The sequence below is a fragment of the Musa acuminata genome, chromosome BXJ1-3, assembly GCF_036884655.1.
Source record: "Musa acuminata AAA Group cultivar baxijiao chromosome BXJ1-3, Cavendish_Baxijiao_AAA, whole genome shotgun sequence".
In the NCBI taxonomy this organism is placed as follows: Eukaryota; Viridiplantae; Streptophyta; class Magnoliopsida; order Zingiberales; family Musaceae; genus Musa; species Musa acuminata.
The window spans coordinates 5,759,873-5,782,339 of record NC_088329.1 but is presented as its reverse complement, the minus strand read 5'-3'; the positions used below and the strand labels follow the sequence as shown (position 1 = coordinate 5,782,339).

General features: G+C 37.4%; 3 protein-coding genes across 7 annotated transcripts; 1 reads left to right on the top strand and 2 right to left on the bottom strand.

Annotated features, from left to right (window-relative positions):
* Window positions 1-398: 398 nt before the first annotated feature.
* On the bottom strand, window positions 399-6,308 carry LOC135618822 (pentatricopeptide repeat-containing protein At1g13040, mitochondrial-like). Of its 2 annotated transcripts, XM_065120120.1 has the most exons (4): window positions 4,036-6,306; window positions 3,829-3,954; window positions 1,452-1,526; window positions 399-865 (listed from the first exon to the last, which is right to left on the bottom strand). In XM_065120120.1, exons 1-2 carry the CDS (start codon window positions 6,041-6,043, stop codon window positions 3,932-3,934), a joined length of 2,031 nt encoding a protein of 676 aa, XP_064976192.1. In that variant the 5' UTR covers window positions 6,044-6,306; the 3' UTR covers window positions 399-865; window positions 1,452-1,526; window positions 3,829-3,931. The 2 variants fall into 2 exon arrangements, with proteins under 2 accessions (XP_064976192.1, XP_064976200.1); XM_065120128.1 differs by lacking the exons at window positions 399-865; window positions 1,452-1,526; window positions 3,829-3,954 and having other exon boundaries at window positions 4,151-4,286; window positions 4,354-6,308.
* Window positions 6,309-14,030: 7,722 nt separating this feature from the next.
* Window positions 14,031-15,582, top strand: LOC135636784 (transcription factor MYB2-like). Its single transcript, XM_065148825.1, has 3 exons — window positions 14,031-14,504; window positions 14,676-14,805; window positions 14,888-15,582. The coding sequence occupies exons 1-3, from the start codon at window positions 14,345-14,347 to the stop codon at window positions 15,384-15,386; spliced, it is 789 nt and encodes a 262-aa protein (XP_065004897.1). The 5' UTR covers window positions 14,031-14,344; the 3' UTR covers window positions 15,387-15,582.
* A 1,742-nt stretch (window positions 15,583-17,324) lies between these two features.
* Window positions 17,325-22,401, bottom strand: LOC135618814 (pentatricopeptide repeat-containing protein At3g62890-like). Of its 4 annotated transcripts, XM_065120110.1 has the most exons (5): window positions 19,619-22,401; window positions 19,224-19,493; window positions 19,052-19,118; window positions 18,630-18,795; window positions 17,325-18,040 (listed from the first exon to the last, which is right to left on the bottom strand). In XM_065120110.1, coding segments are annotated over exons 1-2 (2,388 nt in total). In that variant the 5' UTR covers window positions 22,006-22,401; the 3' UTR covers window positions 17,325-18,040; window positions 18,630-18,795; window positions 19,052-19,118; window positions 19,224-19,492. The 4 variants fall into 4 exon arrangements, with proteins under 4 accessions (XP_064976182.1, XP_064976160.1, XP_064976170.1 ...); XM_065120088.1 differs by having other exon boundaries at window positions 19,224-22,401; XM_065120098.1 differs by having other exon boundaries at window positions 17,325-18,035; window positions 19,224-22,401.
* Between the last annotated feature and the right edge of the window lie 66 nt (window positions 22,402-22,467).

Sequence of the window (22,467 nt, the reverse complement as noted above, 5' to 3'; positions counted from 1 at the left end):
TATATATATACACATATACATACACATACACATACACATACACATACACATACACATACACATACATATACATATATATATATATTCAATTTTTTCTTTATTGAGATTCACCTTTGTTTACACAAAAAATAACAAATTTTGTTTATTTTACCTCTCTTGTATTCTCCAAAAGGCAAGACAAAAGATCCAACTTCTCATTATTTGCAATCAGCACTTGGCGTCGTGTAAGAAGACATAAAAGTATGGAGATCACATAAACTCACTCTGTGGAGTACAAAGAAGACTTTTTGTTGAATGCGTTTTGAAGTCTCATAAATCTAATGCAGAAGAGCATTTTGAGACTGAAGAATGTGGCATTCTTCAGGGGAACCTTTCTGATCTTTGTTGCAATAGCAGGCTGAAGCAATAATATGTCCACAAACAAATAGAAAAGTGTCAGTAGCCACCTTCTGAAATAATAAATAATAATAAAAAATATTGTTCACAGTATTTACAAGGGGCCCTTCCTTATTCCTGTAAAGTTCTGATTGCCTTCATGGTGATGTTGTTCTTGTGACATCTAGTAGATAAACAAGTTATACCATCTTAGCATAAGAATGTTGTGCGCTAAATTAAGTCCTCCCTTCAGAACTACCAGCCGATTGTTTGATGGCAGGAATTGACTCTTCAGATACAGATCATCTTCTCATAAAATGCATCATCTGATATGTCGATACATTGGGTCCCATCATCAATATTGGTTGATATGTTGTAATGCAGTCTGTGGATGGAATCATCTTGGATCATTTAAAAGGGCAGATATTTCCATTATGAACAATCATCCACCATAATGGCTTTCATCATCAGGATATTTAGTCTATCCTCCCTGCATCACAAACAAATCACAACTGAAATGACACAGAAGAAAAATATCAATAAATAATCTTTCATGATCTACACGAGGGACTATACACTGCCTCACCTTCTGTATATGCACTAGTCTGTAAAAAAGGAATAGTAGAATTACATTCTGTTAGTGAAGTCCATTGTGAAAGTAGATCTTTTCACCAATGCACATATACAAAAGTGCCAAGAGGGTAGAATGAAATTGGAATGTGAGGCAGTCTTAACAATGTATCAGTTTGGCTTTTTACAATCATGTCTATATGTATGATGCTCAGAAAAATCATTTGAAGTCTGTAAAAATCTCTCTCTAATAGCTTAGTTTTCGATATACAACATTTTGTAGTAGCAAACTACAGATTTCAATAAAACTTTATTTTCCATTCTAGTGCACATATATGTATGTGCAAGAAATTTACTGAAAAAGGCATGAAAAATTAACATCAGATCCAGTCTGCAAGTTACAGAAGTTTGTCCCCAAGGAAAATTGATATAGCGATGATAGGATAAACAGAAAGATTTAAATAGCTTCCCAGTTGAATAATGAGATTTAACCATAAGAATCTTACCTGATGTGGCTGATTGTTGCGTGAAACATGTTGGATATAGATTCTCCAATTCATCAATAGTCTTCAGCATCATTCCTACAAACTCAGAAATCAGCTTGAATGCCTATTTTTTATAATTTTATCTACAATGAAGAATCAATATGCATGTCAAAAAGAAGACTTGTATAGTTTAGGATGATCACAGTAATCAGTTATATTAAGCACAAATAACTTCCATCTAGACCTAGAGTTTGAGGAGTTGCTAAGTATAAGATCAAGAACTAGATGGATTTGGTTCAGGTTAGGATCAGAGTTCTCAATTTCGATGTGTACTGCCCGCGGTACGAGCAGTACATACCGGTCCGAGAGGATACCGGTACGCGGACCATCCTCTACCGGGCAGTACTAGTGTTTTAATCGGTACCGAGGTATATCGACTGGTACTGCCTCGGATTTCGACCGTTACCGAGGTAAACCGATCGGTACACCCTAGCGTGGTAGGTGAAAGTATTTTTAAGGTTTTAGGGTGTACCGTCAGTACGCGATACGCCTCGGTACCGCCCCGGATTTCGACCATTACCGAAGCATACCGATCGGTACGCCATGGTGTGGTAGGTGAAAGTATTTTTAAGATTTTAAGGTGTACCATTGGTACGCCCTAGCGTACCGATGGTATATATCGGTACATTCCGTACCGATCCGAGCTCAGTACGTCGATACGGATCGATATTCAAAACCTGGTTAGGATATTGATCCAAAGAATATTGAGCAAGAAACTAAAAGAAAATAAAGTTGTCTGGAGCAAGAGCCATCAATTTGCTAAGCCTACCTCGAATCATTTATTGTCTTATTACATAATAAGATATAGCAAAGCTGATAAAAGACTCTTGGATCTTTTTTCGCAAGAAGGTTGTGGCTATGCATGTCACTCTTTCAAATTTAAAAGGTTCATATTCTTTGAGGGAGCAAGGGATTGCGTCCAAAGCAAAATTCTTTATTGAGTGTGCATGTCATTCTTAGTTCCTCAAGTACCACAAGATCTCAAGGTGGAATAGTTTGGACATGAAATTGCAAGAAGAAAATCATAGTTTTTCCTAAAAAATAAAGAAGGATTGCTTAGAAGGCTCCCACCAATGAGGAGCTAGGGAATGAAAATACGTAAGAAGACTTGCATCTGCATGAAAAAAGTTTATTTTTATGATAAGAATCCTTGAAAATGATATTGCAATGCAGCAACCTCAGCATAACACCAAGTACTAACCCTTAAGATCAAACTAAGCAGTGATTTAAAACACAGAAATAAAAAAAGGACTGTCTGGGTTGTGTTTTGATGTAACTCACAAGTTTAGATTTTGTGCCTGAATCTGAAGTATGCTCACCATATGCACGGTCTTATACCGCAATAACTAAATCAAGTTTCTCTGATCACTAAATAACCTATGGCAGGCCTGTCCCTCAATCAAAAGTTTCCTTACTAGGAAACTGCACCAAATATTGCAAGGTCATGTCTAGTTATGGACGCTTTTGGAATCTTTTTAGCCCTTCCACCTACAATCTAGCTCATAGATAATGATAACTATACTAGGAAAAGTTCCTTGTTTAAGTAACCAATTGGACAAATCATGTGACATCACTTGTAGACCTACCATATAATTCATGATTAGTGCAGCAGAGCAATATCGAAGCTTAATCCAAATGATAACTTTAAGTGATTCGTTTACATGAACATGATATCACTTGGTATTAACTTTTCTTAAGCATCAATGTTGACCAAATGATACAATGTCTAAGACATTAAGTGAAATGGTTTCTCATTTAACTGCAATCTAGAATAAAATTGGTGATATTATAATTAAAAACCTTATAATTAAAAGCGAGAACATTTTGCTGTATATCCTCAAGTACTCAACATGATCACAGCTGGATGATTATATGAATCACACACAAAGAAGGGAATTTGATTTTTTTGTTGCAAATATAATTTCAAATTAGTAGCATCAGTAGGCAAAAGATCCTTAAAAAAGCAGTCACATTCCTGGTAAAATATGCTATATTGTCCTTTTATAAATGATTTGAGGAGAATGAGCAGACAGCAAGGTCATCAAGCACCAATGTAGCTGCAATTCTTCACTTGTTATTGTACCAAAATAAAACAGGCATCGCAATCTAAAAGGCCACAAGAAATTGTATAATTTATGTGTGAAATTTTCTGATCCAATTTCAAGGTGCAGTTATTTTTCTACTTAGCATGCTGCTAATAGACATGAATTTGGAGTACTGTGACACAGTACATGTAAAAAAAAATGATATTCAGAGGGTGCATTTAGTAGTAAATCTCTAGATACTTCTTTATGACAAGTTATATGTCATGTTATTTAGAAAAGCTGAGAGATTGGACCTGATCAGCATCCTTGATCCTGACCACTTCTAAGAGGTATAGAGGTCCTGCTTGTGAATTTTCGTGAACCTGGAGTATTACCAACAAACTTTGTTCTGCTCAATTAAGATCGAAGTTTCTCACCTTCTGCACAGAAAAACAAGAAATATTAATTAGATTTGTTAGTTGAGACTTAATTATTAAGTTCACAAATGTTATAACCAATACCTTCTCTATTTGTGTCCTTGGACTTAATTGCAGCAATCAGCCTTTCAGAAATAGCTCTGTCAAGAGTAAAGCCCTTTTCCATCATCTGGTCCCAAATTCTACAAGCTAGGATAAACTTTCCTCCCTTCAGAAGTCCTCCAATCAGTAATTTGTACGTCAATTCATCAGGAGTCACTCCATTTTTGCACATGTCGTCATATAGCTTCATGGCTTCATTTATTCTTGATCCTTTCAGCAACCCATTTATAAGACTGCAATAGGAAACTATATCAGGGGAGATCCGTTTTTCAGTCATGTCAAGAAAATATCTGCGAGCACCTTCTATGTCGCCAACTTTACAGAGGTGGTGCACCATAACGTTATATACACTAACAGTTGGAACCACTCTAGCCTTGAGCATTAGGTGAAAGAGTTCCTGAGCTCTAAAAGCATCACCAATTTTAAAGAATCCATTGATTAGAGTGCTGTATGTAATGGCATCTGCATGTATTCCTTTATGACCCATCTCTTCGAACAACTTAGTTGCAGTTCCCATTTTCCCAACTTTGCAAAATGCATTAATTACAGTGTTGCAGGATACTGCATCACACAAACCTTTTACCTCCATATAACTGGTAATAAAATCATATGCCTTTTCGAGCTGGTTACCCTTGCAAAGACCTTTCAATAGTTGATTATAACTACACCTGTCTGGACTTATCCCACTCATTTCCATCCTTTTCATTAAGTTACCTGCTTCATTCAACATAAATCGATCGCAGTAATGATTCAGGAGTATGTTACAAGTAACCAAGTCAGGCTTGCATCCATTTCTTTGCATGAAAGACACTATCACTTGGGCCTTATCAAACTGGCCAGCTCTGCAGAACCCACCTATAATAGCATTGTATAACCGAGTGTTTAGCTCAATGTTCATCTTTATCATTTCCAACATTAGTTCATAAGCTTCGTCAACCTTCCCATTAGCGGACAAACCACAAACTAATGTACCACAGTTAATAACATCTAGCTTGAAGCCCCTTTTCAACATTTCATCCCAGATCTCTAAGGCAGCAGAGAAATGTCTAGCATTACAAAATCCATTAATGATTGTCGTGTAAGTAACAACATCAGGCTCTCTTCCTTTCTGGATCATTGACTGCAAAACATCCAAAGAATCTTCCATCTTGTTCTGCTTGCATAAGCAATTCAAATATATGTTGTATGCCCAGTTGTCTGGGACACAACCTATCTTATCCATATCTCTCCAAAGCTTCTCAACAAAGAGAAGATTATTCGCTTGACACAGACCACAGATGAGTCTTGAATAAGTAAACGAGCTCAAAGAAAATCCCTTTGAGGTCATCCTATAATAGCACTTCTCAGCAAGATCAAAACAATTATTTCGAACTAGTACACCCATAAACCTATTAAAGTCCACATCAAACATGCGGCAGCCTGATGCAATCATAGCTTCAAATGTACGGATTGCGAACTTGATCTGGCCTGACCGGACGCAACCTGAAATAGTAATCCGATAAATAGAACGGTGCAAGGAGTGACCCTTCAACCTTATTCCTCTTAAAACCTCTGAAAAGATACCAAAGTTTTGATCTTTCAACGCCAAAGAGATCATAGTCTTGATGGTGAAGTGATCGTGCTGGAAACCTGGCTGGGATTCGGCCCACAGATAAAAACGGTAGGCCATGTAAGAATCCGACACGCTCTTTAATACCTGGTTAGCGATGTATGTATTCAACTCAATGTTGAGCCTCTGCAACTCTATCTCCGTCGACTCCGACCACTTACTGGATTCCAGAACTCTTCGAAGCGTACAAGAAGACTCCCAGAACGCATGCGTCGGCGACTTAAACCTCGCCGACAATTTGTTGCGGGACTCTGATGCAAACCCACGTCCTGCAGAAGCGAGCCGAGCATCGAAGAGGCTGATTAGGCTCGTGGTAACGAAGCGAGAGAAGAAGCGGCCGGTTTCTGGGAGGTGCACATTGCACCGGCCGGCCAAAAACATAAGATTTTTCTCAGGGAGATTTCGTCGAACAGGTCAGAGGGGAACGCGTGCGACCAAACCATGAACGGATCAAACCGAGTGCAATAAACGGCGGAGACAAGAGGCCGGCAGAAGGCAACACGAATGGATTCGCCGGAGAATTGCAGGAAAGATCGTGCCTTTGGCTTTGGATTCGACGCGTCGTATCTCAAGAGACAGAGACTCTCCGCCGGGAACGAGTTGCTCTGCGGTCGCAAGGTGATGGATTTATTTGGGCTTCAATACTGTTGTCGTGCTTCGGGTCCCAAAATTAGAAATAGGTCGAACCCAATCGCATTCGGGTTCGATCGGAAGAGCAATTGAGCTCAATGCTTGCAAGAAGTGCTAATTATTTGCATCATGCAAGTTGACCAAATAAGCTGCGTTCGACCGGGTCAACATTAGGTCAACATAAATCTGTTTGACTCATACCCATCACACGATTCCTTTGTGCTCGACTCGGGTTCGACTCAATCCCATTGAAATCAATAACATATACATAAAAATAATAAAAGCAAAGATAAGTTGCATTTAATTTAACTTAGGGAATATGATTTCCCAATTCCTATTTCTGGTCTAATAGGTTGTATATCCATAAAATTGAAATCTTTGACCCAAGTTTGAACAAAGTATTCGATTTTATTCACCCAATATATATTCATATCGTTCCTAATTACTACAAACAACATCTCTTTCGAATTCTAATGATGATAAGGAACATAGTGAATCAAATCCTATCTTCATCCTAAAAGCCTAAAGTAAGATGGACATCAAACAACTACTAACACATAAGATGAATAAAAACCTACGAGGGATAATTTTGCTCATATTGCCACAAATTTCTTACTTGCATTTATCATAAATTGTAATGCCACAACACCTTGGCATCGTATCTTTAATTTCCATATGATGGCAACACCATTCAAGGTTTTGTTGCCATGGATGAGATTAGGTTCATTTGCATGGCCTAATCACACTTCACTAATCACTAATCCGAGTGCTTATTGTAGTACCAATTTAAATTGAATTGTCATAGTATTTTTCGAGTCAACCATCCAATTTATTCATGATAATAATGTAGTAATGTATTAGCACTGTACAAGTGATGTACTAGTTAATGATATATTATTAGTTCAGTGTATTACTTGGTAATTTTTCTAATGATATGTATTATTAATTTTGTATGCCATTGTTACTAGATGTGAGTACTTCAATATTAAGATGAGTAATTAATATTAAGTTTTATTATTTTTTTATTATAAAAATATTTTATGTGGTTGACATTCATATGTGAATTTGAATTTGAGACCTATCATAAAAACTAATAGAGGTTAAGTTTTATTATTAAAAATTATGATATACAGGTGATTTGGCACTATAAGAAAAAATAATTATTAGCTACCAACATAAATTATTATTATTAAAATATAAATATATATTATTCAAAAATTTAGTGATAAAATAATCTATCACTATCTCATGTCAAACTAAGTCTTGACATGATAGACTTATTTTTACTAAAAAAATTCATCAATAAATCTTTATATGTTTATAATTAAAACTATTATATATTATTCAAACATTTTAAATAAAAATATATAATAATAAAAATATATAGTTGGAATCTTTCCATCTATTGTGGCTAATTGGTTGGTCACATCAGTTTAGTTGACATCAACACTATTGGGATCTATCTATCTATCTACCTCAATCTATTTATATGTCAAACTTCTCCTTCAATGGGAAGTAAGTATTCCAAGGTGGAAAACCTTTATGCTTTGCAGCTGTACAACTACATCTTTTCCTCATATATTACATGAAAAGTTCATATTGGAGTCTTCATAGATAAAAAAAAAAAACATGTTAATCAACAGATAAAATAAAACCATCCAAATGAGTCACTTCGACTCATGAAATCTCAGTCAATAGAAAAAGACATAAAGAATATCCTCCTAACCTAAGCTCTTAGGAGGATCGACTACGTAAGAGAGACGTGAGGATGATTAATGAGGTTTGACTCTTCTCTCTTGTTGAGAATCCATTCGATATCGGTCTCGATATAAGTCAACTCCACATCAAGTCGGACTGATTGATCACCCCTCATCAACAACACTAGTGAGTATGCATTGCTAGAGACATGGTTACATCAAGGACGTCGTCAAACCCTAGCGATTAGTATCTTGAAGACAATAACTCGGTAGCTTTCTGCATCAATCGGACGTAAGCTTATCACCTAAAGCAACTTTTCTTGCTTCTGCCAAACTGTTGACATCCACTAAAGCTACATCCACTATGATATATATCGTCTTCAGCTCATCATAGTGATGGCTGAACCATGCAAATGTGAACGAAGAGAAATGGAGAACGTACTGCGTGTGGTTCGAACCAGTGGAGTAGCAACGAAGGAGAAGACTTCACCGTAAGAGTCTTCGTTCTATCTACCCTCAGACTTGTCATGCAACTTTCCACATCTCTCTAAGCAACGAAAAGATTGGTGGAAGACAATCAGCAGAAAATAAAGAGGAAGATGAAGATAATAATAAAAATAATAAGAAAATACAATCAAATAAATAATTATTTTGTATTTCTTTAAAGAAAGAGAAATTATCATATTTGTCTTGACATATAACGAGTCTTTTTGTTCTTCTTCATAATAGAAATACCTCTTATTTGAGTGGATAGATAATGTGCAAAAGAGATGTTAAACTAATAGAAAGGTTACTTGAATAAAATAATAATTAGAGGAAGGTTGGTTGAGTGGATAAGAAGGCTTTAGTGGAGGATGAGATGGATGTGTGATATATCTTTCTCCCACCTTTAGTGTCTTCTTTTCTCCCAACTCAATCATATCATCGATCGAACGAGGAATAATTGACTGCTCATTATGATACATATACATAGTTGGTCAGTGGAGGAAGTGTATGCATGCATGCATGCATGCATCATAAATATGAACTCCTCCTCTGCCAAATGTGAATAGCTTTTGAAAAGTGTGTATTAAGTACAGCGAGAGGAGATCGAAGGAGTTTGCTTTTTGGCCTTTTGAGGTTGCAAGTACAGGCAACAACAACTATATATATATATATATATATATATATATATTTATGATGAAGACTATCACATATGGAGTTTAAACATCATCACAGTCCAAAAAAACTGAAGTATTTAATTAAAGGACAACCAAATATAAATAATCGACTATATTGATATTTTGTCACATGAGATTAACCTCTATCTCACTTTCATTTTCATTTGAGTCAAACTGATGGCATTATATGTCATTATAACTGGACTTAACTAAAATATAATCCAAACTTTTTTTTTGAAATATTTGAAAATATATTTGAAAAAAATGTATTGATGGCACAATACACATTTCAAATGTAAATTAATGTTTGATAATTTTTTTTTCAAATCACATATGATTTAGATGCCATATTGAAAATATTCAAATGCTAATGCTACCTCATATATCTCGACATTTACATGATGTCAATATAATTTTTTTTAATTTTGAAAATAACTTATGATTTTATTTAAAATTATAAGATTGTCAAAATGATTTAGTGAGAAATCAACATGATTTATATTTTCTATAAGGTGAGATTTTATTTATTTATTTATTTATTTTTAAAAGCTATTTTATATTTATTTATATGATTATATTATATATTTTTATAACATTATATATATTTACTTATTAATTTAAATAAAAAATGTGTATTCACGTTTGAATACATATTAAAATTATTAGAAGGATAAATTTGTCACAAAATATTCAATGGACTTTTGAAATATAATTTTACCATACTATACTTATATCAATACATATTTAAAATATAATTTTTATCTATTATTTATCAAATAATTCAGCACATTCACTCAAACCTTTTTCTCCAACTTCATATTAAAAATATAAATATATTTCAAACATAGTCTTAATCAATACTAAGATTGAATTTATTATAACTCAAAACTTTAAGTTACTATATGACAATCATAACTTAATATATATAATTCAACTCTTTGATCATTAATCAGTAGTCAATCTCTTTTTCTATTTCATCTCATCCATGAGTTACGAAGAAAATATGTTAAGGTTTAGATACCACGACTTTGAATAAGTAGAGAATTTTTTATCGTATCATACTAAATTTTAAGAAAATTATTCTTGATTTCTTGTTGGTGAAATTATGAACTCCACCTTGAAAAGATTCTTAGTATGAATCTAAACCTTGCATAGTCAAATTAATCACTCCATTCCATAGAGTGGGTTTAATTGCAACAATCATTATCATATGCAAGTTTAAGGTCCAAAGTTGCAACCCAATTCTTGCCCCACAAGAAGACATGATAGTCCACATTCCAAGATCAAAAAGATAGCAGCAAAACAAAACTAAAGAGGAAGACTTTACTTGAGATTGCGATGGTAAACATATGCTTCATAATATAAAACAAATCATCCATGGAAGAAATTCTTAACCTAATAATTAGTGATAAAACCTTCTTCGACAAGATTGGCTTTACATAAAATTATTCCTAAAAAAAATCTTGTATTGGTAAAAGTCTAGTGTAGTAACTTTACCTGATTAAATTAAAGACTATGAGAAGATAAATCTATTTTTCTATAAAAGTATAGAAACCTAATCAACCTTACTTTATTCTTCAATGATTAAAGTATTGAAAAACATGCTCCTTTAGAAAAGCAATGTCTCTTCCTAGCCATCACAAGGATTAAGTGTTCCCACATCAAATCATCTCACTTGCCCAATGAGATTAAAACAAAAACATAAAAGATTCACCTACAATCTCTTATCCCTTCTGTACTCCATTATATATATGTGTGTTTAGTGTATGATGTATGATTATGCTTGGGCAATAACTCATAAACTACTAAGATGAGCAATTAATGGTTTGTCAAGTTGGTAGTCTTAAGTGTGTCACATGTCTCAAATTTCTTCTAGAGAAGAGATAAACATGATACTTTACTTCACCATCCACTATGGGAACAAAGAGGTCAAACAATGAAGAAGCAACATGTGGCATATCAACCTTGGTTGAAGGAAGCAGGCTAAAGTAACACTCCACTAGATCAAGACACTTGGTTCAAACACAGAGGGGCCACCTTTCAGCTTTCCTGAAGAATCATGTTAAGTGGTACTTTTGGGATGACCATTGATCAGCAACACATTCAAAAAGGAAGCTTGAAAGTACAAAAGGCACTGAGAAACACTTCCCAGTGGTGCTTCTTCTACTTGTTATTTATCTTGGATTAGGCATACATGCATGACTTTAACTAGCTATATTAATTCAATCATTGACTGTGGCACCTCAATTATTCCAATTGATCAGACATCAGAGACATCAGTTTGTGTCCAAGAAGTTACATATGAGACTATGGTCTCAGGTTTTGATTAGTATATGCCCCAAAGTGTTTTGTCCCTCTTGGTGTTTAGATATATAGTTTGGATTGTTTATTATGGTAGATTAAAATTCACCTCAAATCTGAGTTGTGATATTTGACTTTGTTCCAAATCCAATTAATGATATCTTAATTGGATTTAAATGAGTTATTTGACCTTATAAATCATCTATCTTTGTTAGCATAAAAGGCACTTAATTGCTGTTATTAGAGCATTTTGGAACCTCTCTGTTCAAACATGCATTACAAATCAATCTTTAACTAGACATCAATGTCTGTTCTTCCACCACCACCAGTTGTATATGAGTTTTGAAGGCATGGAGAGAGACTATGGTGGTGGCTACCTCATCAGTTCCCACCACAAATTACAACATCCTTGTTTTGTTGTCATCTTTTTCTTATCTTTATTAAGGGAACCAAACTTTTTCTTATTCTAATCATTCATAACCTTTAATGAACTTATAAAGTGCACGTTTCTCAAGTTAAAACAAGCGAAGTGTGTTGTTCTTCTCTCTCCTCTTGAGTAGTATGTAGTCAAAAGCACTAGCATATCATGAAGCAGGACCAGCTGCAGATAGAGAGATGCAGGGAATTAGCAGCAACCTACTAATGTGCCTCTCGCATGGACATGTAATACTACTTTCTTTCGAGGTTTACCATATGCTTATCTATCGATCATATAGTACGCATCGAGATGTAAAATAAAAAAAATTATAAAATATGGTAAAATTATAAAAAATAGCTTCAAAATCTAAAAATAAAATAAAATAATAGATTAGCATTAATTTTAGTAAAAAATAATTTAATTTAGGAATGAATAATGATACATATTTTTTGAGTTTTGTGAAATAATTTTATGGTACGGATCTTCATTCCATTAATATTAAATTATCTATAAAAATTATTTTAAATTATTAAATTATTTTTTAATAATTAATATTATAAGATCAAATGAATTAAGATGTTAATTAATAAACATACATGATTTTACCACCAAAAAGAATGATGAGACTTCACAAACAGTGGATCGAGGTCCTCGATCGTATGTATTTATATATCAATTTGATATGTTTATCGGATCCAATTCTTAAAATGATTTCATGATATAGTATATTGATATACCATATGTTATTGGTGCATCGATGTGGTAATGATCGTAGTCTCATCATCATGAATCATGTGTTTGAGGTGGCTTCTAAGGCAAAAATGATCGTGGCATATATTGATGCGAAGTATAGAGAATATTAAAACTTCTACTTTCGCCGTTGGTCTATTGCTCTGTGTCATAAAATCGATCATCGTACTACTACTCAAAGAAGTATAATCAACTATTATTGTATTATTGTTGTTTGTAAGATTCTTCGTAATATGATGATTGTGAATACAATAAACTTCGCTTCGTGACTATGTCACGTAGACTCCATCACATTTACTCAATATCATCCATTGCTTTTCTTTTTCTCTTCCATGTATAAACTTGACCAGTACCTCGTTAAACTCCATAATCTGAATCTTAGGTGACATGTATAAAATATTACTCCTTAATCCATCCACTACCCTCAAATTATGTAGATGATACTATCGACTCCCTAGCATCACCGTAATTATCGATCGAGGCACTATTATCCATGTCGCTATCATGTTTATGGATCGAGCGAGTTGTTAAATACGATTGAGAAGGTGTCTTATCATCTGACTTAATTTTTTCCAACGATGCGATTGATGTTACTACTTTCCCCTTTGTCTTTGCCTTTGGATGCTGAGTAAATGATCATGACAGACAAAAGGGTTTAAAAATCCTATCCTACGATTTAAATAGTTAAATTGATTATTTAAAATAGGACAATCAGAGTCATTAATCGGTAACGATCAGATTTTGATTGTTATTGACTGACACATACCCCATATCGCTCAATATAGGATCATATAATAGATACCATCCAAAGATGATATGTGTATTAATTCCCTATTGGATCGATATATACCACAGCTCAATACGACGAATCTACTGTGCTTTCTGACACTAGTGATAATTTAGAGAACCTTCGAGGCTACCTTTATGTTGTGCATTTACAGTGTAAAAAGATTGCGTTCCTCAGTATTCATAAATAATAGGTCATTATCTTTGATCAATCAAAATTTGACCTATGAAATCGGATCAATGTTTATTAGATATGACATGTCAATTATATGATATAATAAACAGCCTACTAATTACAACAATACTGTAAAGTAGCATTTTCAGTTTCAAATACTGACTTAACGAAATGATTTTACTAAATTAACCATCGATATATCTTTCTTCGTAGGAATCGAAAATGTCTCTTATCCTTCAACTTAGGTGAGACGAAAGATACGAGAAAAAATAGATCAAATAAGATCAATTTCACCAATTCTAGTTGACGATTAAATTTGATTATATCAATAAAGAAAACACTAAGCAATAGGTGAAACACACTGTTTCATTAAGAGTGAAAACATAGAGAAGGAAGACAGGGGGGGGGGAGTACATAATCCATATCCATGTCATGCAGAGACTGCCCCTGTCACTGAAAAGTGACACAATCGCTTGATAACCTAATGTTCAAACAATCTCATAGCATCTTTGGCCAGAGAAAGAGAGAAGAAGAGAGAGGAAAAAGTAGTAGTTTGGTCTACTCTTCTCAAGCAAAGAGAGTGCATTACATCACATAGAAGAGAACAGAGTCCGGCAGGCAGTATCGAGAGCCTATTCTTTCCGGCTTTAAATGGTTCGAACCAATGCCGTGAACATATCTCTTTGAGCTCTCAATCCCTCTATATAAATCCCCACCTCTCCTCCACCAAATAGTTCCAACCCGATCCCAGGCGGTTGCGCAGAAATGGAGTTCCAGGGAAGGGCTTGCGGCTCCGCCACGCCGCCATCTGAGGAGGAGATGGAGCTGAGGAGAGGGCCGTGGACTGCGGACGAGGACCTCATGCTGATGAACTATGTCACTGCCCATGGCGAAGGACGCTGGAACTCTCTTGCTCGCCGCGCAGGTGCCCATTTCTTATCTAGTAGGAATGCAGAGTAGTAGGAGGAGAACATAGAACTCGAGGAAGTCGTTGGTTTCTCTTCGATTAGTCGTATGATTCGTTCGATGGCAGAGAAAGAAACACGTTTGAGCTCCTTTGGGCTAGACATGGCCAACCTTTTGCTGTACGTGACAGGTCTGAGAAGAACAGGCAAGAGTTGCCGGCTCCGATGGCTCAACTATCTCCGCCCCGACGTCCGGCGCGGCAACATCACCCCGGAAGAGCAGCTCCTCATCCTCGAACTCCACTTTCGCTTGGGGAACCGGTGCGTTACACAGATGGATTCTTTTCATGGCGACCTTCGCCTTCGATTGCAGGGCTGAGCATGGAGCGTGAGACCCGTGCAGGTGGTCGAAGATAGCGCGGCACTTGCCGGGGAGGACCGACAACGAGATCAAGAACTACTGGAGGACGAGGGTGCAGAAGCAAGCGAAGCAGCTGCGGTGCGACGTGAACAGCAAGCAGTTCAGGGACATCCTGCGGTCCATATGGATGCCTCGCCTCGTCGAGAGGATCCGCGAGGCCTCCAGCAGCTCCGCCGCCACCGCCATGCATCAGAATGCCGCAGCCCCGCTGGCTCCCACGCGTCCTGTACACCGAGCTGCTGAGCCTCCGCCAACCATGGAGTACTCCTTCGAGGCTCGGTTATCATCGCCTCCGGCGTCGGAGAGCGTCACGGAAAGCCGCGGGATTCAGGGGGTCGGCGTCGACTGGATGCAAGGAGCTCAGCCGCCGAGCCCCGGCGGGTACGCCTTCTCGGGCCTGCCGGACGTCGACCAGAGCGGGTGGGGGGAGAGCTTGTGGAGCGTGGAGGACATTTGGTTGCAGCAGCAGCAGCAGCTTTAGCTTTAGAATGGAAATCTTGGAAGCAATCGGAGAAGACAGATTGCTGATCTGATTCCTTGTTAGAGTTCTTAGACTTCACTGTTACCTCCTTAATTCGACAGAGTCACTGTAAAGATGTTCTTATGATTACAGACATAATCTTTTGCTGTCCAAATAATTTCATAAGCAAGTTGAATAATCGACAAGAAACACAGATCAAGAATCCGATGATTAATGATTACTCCACTATGTTCCTAATTATCAGCAAAAGTCTTCGATCGCGGATTATGAATGGCGACGGTGTCTGACTCGATTTTGACTCTCGTTTCGCTAATCAAAGTGACGTCTTTCAGTTATATCGTAGACAATCCGCACAAGTCTTCGCGACACATCCGCAAGCAACCAAGCAATAAACTGAGAGCTGGCGAGCACGACAGCGGACGGCGCGGAAACGCCTCCCGCCACGCCACGTAGACGGTCAACTCCGCCGGTCCCCACGGGAGAGAAAGCGGGGTTCCTTGTGGCCCCCCCCCCCCCCCCCCCCCGTGTTCGCTCCGGCCGAACAACTCCCTCGCTCCTCATGGGGAAATTAAATGCAATTATTTGCGGCCTTTTTTTTCTAGATCGAATTGTGGATCTATCTATGGCCACGTCGGATCATAATACCTTATAAGTTTATGATGTCACATCAATTACAATCAAATGTTGATTTATTATAATTAAAATAATTTTAAATATTTTTTTCCAAAAAAATCATTAATTATTAGTTGAAACTAATAATCTTAAAAATCAAGAATTATCGATCTCAATTCTTAAAAATCAAAAATCATATTCGAGTAGTTCTAATTGGAGTTCGACTTGAGATTGACATCCATCCGGAGAACCAAACTTAACATCACGAACAACAAATCTTTCTCTATCTTCCCATTTCCTCCGCTAACACTTGGCGCGAAGGGCAAGTATTATCGAATGAAGCAGCAGCCAAAATCTGCGTCACAAAGCGTAATGCAACAGTGCCAGTTCGAACGGCGAGGATGGATATCTGAGCATATGATGATACCCGTAGGGGATTGCCATTTTGGTGCAGAAGGCGTTGCGAAGAAGCAAGCAATTGCGAGGCTCAGCATGCTATTCTTGGCAGTAAGGTGTTGGAAATGTGCCTTCCTCTTCCGTGAAAGATAAGGATGATGATGATGATGATGATGTCCAGATAATTCATACTCCTTTGATTTGATCTCACTTCACTCGTCTTCCCAACTTTTGGAGCAAGCCATCGGAACCACGAGATTTCGTGTGGCTGTGCAGGGCGGGCTTATCCCACAAGGGAAGCGCCTGCCATGGTCGATGAGACAAGACGATGAATGAGGTAATTGGGTACTCAGCCTTGATTGAACGCATTAGATATATCAGGCATCAGTAACTTTCGATGCCGAGTTACTTATGATTTGTGATTCGGTCTGTACGGTAGCTAAGATAGAAAAACTAATGCCATCAGAGTAAGAAGTGAACAATGCATTTTGGATGGTTCCATAACCAGTCATAGGACCTAAAAAAGTATTAGCGTCTGCCTATCTGCGATCTTCTGCTGCTTTTCAATTGCAAGAGAATTCATGATGATATATCCTTTGCTACCTTAATAAATAATTCTTCTATATCTTCTTATCCGAAGGTTAATAATATTTTCAATCAATTTTTGATAATAAAGAAATACTTAAAAGATTTTACAAAAATCATAACTCGTACCTTCTATTTGCTATTTGGGAGGAGAATTAGTGTTTCCATTTTTTTCACTATGGTACCATTTCATTTTATGGTTGTCAGGATCATATATGTTCTTCGAAAAGAACGAGTGTAGATTACCAGGTTAAACCTGTTCTTCATCAATCGCAAATACCATGTTTGGAAAATTGACTTAAAATTTGTATTCTTCGATAATTCATAAAGAAGAGACATACAAGAGACATTAATTTAATAATTTTATTGCACAGTCATTCCCTTTGATTTAGATTATAAAGTCATAAATTATATGCTATAATCTGGTTTCAATAAGACTCCAACACCGATACAATAACCTTATAAATCCTAAATAATTCAGTCCCATCTATAGTTCAAATGAACATTCCAACAGTGCTGACATCAACTCTACAGTGAGATGAACTGTGAAATTATTCATGGAATTTGAGAAGGACGACCATAGCAGGTAAGTATGCTTTCCTTGGGTTATTCTGTAGGGCGACCACCTGCCAATTAACCGATATGCCATCCTTGACCAATGTCAGACGGGTAGCTGAAGCTGATGATAGTGCTCGAGTAGTTCAGTAGATACAGAGGGGAAGGGGACAAGTCCTCGATATTCCTTGAAGAAATATCATCTGATTATAGAAGATTTCATAGACTGAGCACTCTTGAAAGGATAAACCTTACAATTTATTTCATGATGTGAGTAATGCCCATCATTCAGCAGCAAAAGGATACTCTGATTGCTGCAGCGACTCAATTGTATTGGCTGCAGGTAGCCTCATACATGAAGAATCTGCTGCAGGAGCCTTCTCAGAAAAGTCATTTAGATTTGAATTTAAGAGATCATTACAGGATTGTCTTTACAAGTCTTCAAGCACTGTTTAAGACAAAAAGGGGCAGGTACCGGTGCCCAAGAGCTTTGCTCTGCTTCTGTTCTGCATTTACATGGCAACAGTTCAGTTCGAGACCAGTATAAACAGTGATCCTATTATAAGATTTTATAAATCGATAAGATGATTATGTCAACGGACGATGGAATATAGAATATAAACAGGAGTTGACTAACAAATGACTACTAAAACATGTGGTCAGTATACGGCATGCAGAGGCGTAGCTGAAGTCTCACTGTTTTAAATTGGCTGCATATATCTTTTTACATCATCGGGTTTTGTCGAGAACAACATCAATAGCCTTTAGATAAAACATTTCACCAGTTCTTTTGTTTCTCACAAAAGATTCTTAAATCTTTCAGTTAAATGCTGCATTTGCAGCTAAGATAGTGTATACTTTTTAGTTCTCTTTTCTTACTGTATAAGTGCATGAAGCCCAAATTGATAAAATTTGTTATGAACATTACTTTTTTGCCTACGTATGTGTCAACCAGATGATCAATCATGCATTTATTTGGAAGCTTGACCTAACTCCATGTATCCAATATAATTTGAAGTTATGGAAGAATAAAAAGAATATGATAAAACAACATCAGCCCATGACTTTTTATCACATTAAGAAAGAATATCTCACCAGGAAGGTGAACAGAAACTACAGTGGAAGTCAGCTTGTGGATAAAGAATTAAAGGAAACTGGAGGGATTTATACTGATGGATCCATGTTCTAGACTCTAGAAAGATCAGAAGGAAAATTCCGCAATCATATAAGTCCTTGCTCTGATGAATTTCTTCAAATTATTCTGCAAAAGAGAAAGGAATTAGTGCCACTGAATTGGACTACAACCATAATATATCAGATCTGCTTGAACTTGGAAAGTCATTGGAGATTTTAATTAAACTAAAATATGGATGCATTAGATACTTATATATTTGTACTTGGGAATCAGAGTAGGTAAACTGCCATGCACCATACGGTACTCATAATGTATGACATCAATTTTCATATTTTTTAGGTGCCCCATTAAATTAAGAAGTGATCATCACCAGAGAATATACCTTTCCAATTCAATCAGCCTGGATATTCTTTCTGATTCCAACAAAATACTCGATGCAGCCATACATACTGTATGATTGTTACAATCATCAAGACATAGAAGTGTTTAGCTGCCTGGTAAGCGACTATGAATTTAATTCTTCTAACAGATAAACAGTCAAGGTTTATTGGTACCTGTCTCGTAATAACTTCAGCTTTAGATATCTGGACACCAAAAATTGCAGCAACACATAATGGCTTGTAGAAGTCCTTGAACCATCTCCTCAGAATTTCAAGTAAACTTGTGATCCAAATAGGATTGAAAAATCTGTTGTTCATGGACTTTATATAACTTTGTAGACTCTACTTCAATGTTTCTTGGAGGGAATTCATGGTATTGAACAAATAGTGCAGGTGTTAATTTCATTAAACCATCCACTAATATTCTGAGTTCCCATAGTCCATCTGTAGCAATGCATCAGATTACTAAATTGTAGGGTCATTGTGCAGCCTTAATCATGAGGACAAGGGAACCAAAGAAGCCAGAGAAGAATTATACGGACAAAGTTTTTATAAAGAATTATAATTACCAAAAGTCTGTACACGAGCATAAACCTTGTCTGAAGTGGTGAAACCGCTGACGGTCTCTCAGGATAATTTCACGTTGAAAAGCTCTAGAAATGATCTTTGCTGCATCGTGGCAATCACCGCATATCCGCAAGTTCTTCATTATTCTGATTGGTGCTGGTGGGGGTGTGCTGATAAGGCCAAAGGCAATGGCAAGCTTCTCACTATGCCTATAAAGAGTAGTTTCCTTCTCTTCTTCTTCTATGTCATAAGCAACATCAGTGGTGTCCGGTTGATAGCCTTCCAATTTCAATCTCCTAGCCATCTCTTCTAGCATTTTATCAATTTTTTCTATATGAGGATGTGTTCTGTCACCTGCTAAAAATTCATGTATAACACCGTCTGACTCTATCATGCTACAACCTGGTATCTTCATGACCCCTCGCTGTCTCATTGTACCTCTGAGCTCCATGACATCATCCCATTTCCCTTTTGAAGCATATATGTTTGCCAACAACACATGGAAACCATCATGATGAGGTTCAAGCTCAATGAGCTTTTTCCCTACTCGTTCTCCTACATCAATGGCACCATGCTTCTTGCAAGCACCTAGCAGGGCACCCCATGTAGCCACATCAGGAGCCATAGGCATGCTTTCCACAAGTTCTTCAGCCTCTCTAAGCAAGCCTGCACGACCGAGAAGATCAACCATGCAACCATAGTGTTTAATATTCGGTAGAATCCCATGAACCTGCTTCATAGTGTTAAAATGCTGGCGCCCCTCATCTACTAAGCCAGCATGTCGACATGCACCTAGAACCCCCACAAAAGTTATTTCATTTGGAGGAACTCCACACCTTTTCATCTCTTCAAATTTCACAAAGGACTCCTTGACAAGTCCATTCATTGCCAATCCCAATATAACAGCATTCCAAGTAGAAGTGCCCCTATGTTTCATCCCATTAAAAACCTCCATCGCAGTCTCCACCGTGCCACACTTCATGTACATGTCAATCAAAGTTGTCCCAAGAAAAACATTTATAGCAAAGCCATTTTTCTTGATATATGCATGAACCCATTTGCCTTGTTCTAGAGCAGATAGGCGTGCACAAGCAGAAATAACACTCACCAAGGGAGTCTCATCAGGCTTAATATGTCCAACTTGCATCTCACTAAATAATTCTAATGTCTCCATGAACCGATCATGTTGAGCATAACCTGCAATCATAGTACTCCATGAAACTGCATCCTTCAAAGGCATTGCATCAAATAATGCTCTTGCCTCACCGATGAGTCCACATTTCAAGTAGCCAGATATCATAGAATTCCAGGATATTTGATCTAGAAACCTACACGAATCGAACAATTGTCGGGCGGCAACTATATTCCCATGATTTGAGTACATGTAAATCAATGCATTCCGAGGATTAACATAAGAATCAAGGCCATCTTTGATGATCAACCCATGAATCACCTCACCTTTTTTGTTTGCCCCTAACTTGGTGCAAGCGGACAGAGCGCTGACCATGACAACCTCATCCATCGAGACTCCCTCCCTCTTCATTCTATGGAACATCTCCAAGGCCTCAGCAAACAGTTCATTCTGTTCATAACAAGAAATCATAGCTGTCCAAGAAACCACATCCCTAGCATCCATTCCATCAAACAGTTTACGTGCATCACTCACAAGATTACACTTACCAAATAAAGCAATCATAAAGTTTGCAGCGATCGTGTTCTGCTCTGGCATCGAATCAAAAAGCCGGAACGCTTCCTTAACATCACCAGCCTGAACATGCGCTGCGAGCATCGAATTCCAAGAAACTGAATCCAAAACAGGACTTCTATCGAACAGATGCCGCGCATCGGTCAGATTCCCACACACAGAGTACATATTGATCAAAGTGTTCAACACGTAGACATCCGAATCAAAACCGAATTTTACGACATGGGCATGAATCAGCTTCCCTTCAACTTCCGAAGACCGAACAGCGGAGGCATGAATGACAATCGGATGCGTGTAACTATCCGGCGCTGAATCGCCTCCCAGCATCGAACGGTACAAAGGGAGGGCAAACTGGGGGGAGTTCCGGTGGATACAGGCTCGCATGAGGGTGTTCCAGGTGAAAGCGTTGGGGTTGTCGATCTGGTGCAGAAGCCGGCGGGAGTAGTCCAGACCCAAGAAGGGGGAGGCAGCGGAGAAGGAAAGGAGGCGACTTGCGGCGAAGGTGTCCCTGATGAAGCCGGAAGCGACCATTTGGGCGTGGATTTGGAGGAACTCCTTGGGGTTTCGGCATTTTTGGAGATTGAATTCGAGGATCGACAGGGTAATGGTGGGCTTGATCGATCTTGTTACGTCACCAGCGCAACATTTGAGGGCTTGGAAGACTGGTCTTTTGGCCAAGCTCATAACAACAGAGCGAGGCTTTCACCAATGGATTCGGTGCGACGACCGTTTAAGTTGCAGAGGGATATATAGACAGATAGTTGTAAACAAATACACCCTTTTCATGTCACGTCCTGCTGGTGTTGTTGCTTTTATATAAAGAGAAATAAAGATCAAAATAAGAGAATAATATCTTATTCTCTTAATTAGATCTATCATTGAATGTCACATTGCAAAAAATTAGAGATAATGACTGCAATTAAATGAAGGACAACATTGATATGGAGACTCAGATACGTTCTAAGATATGAAATCAAATACCATGTTCATAGCCACCTCTTTGTAGATACTCTACTTTGGTGATCACATGAATCTTCCTTCTTAATTTCACGTTTGGATTCCTGATGAGTTGTGTTTGGAACAGTGCCACAGCTTTGGGCTGGTCCACAATCTGTTTCTGCAGCTAGACTTCTCTTGAAACAACTT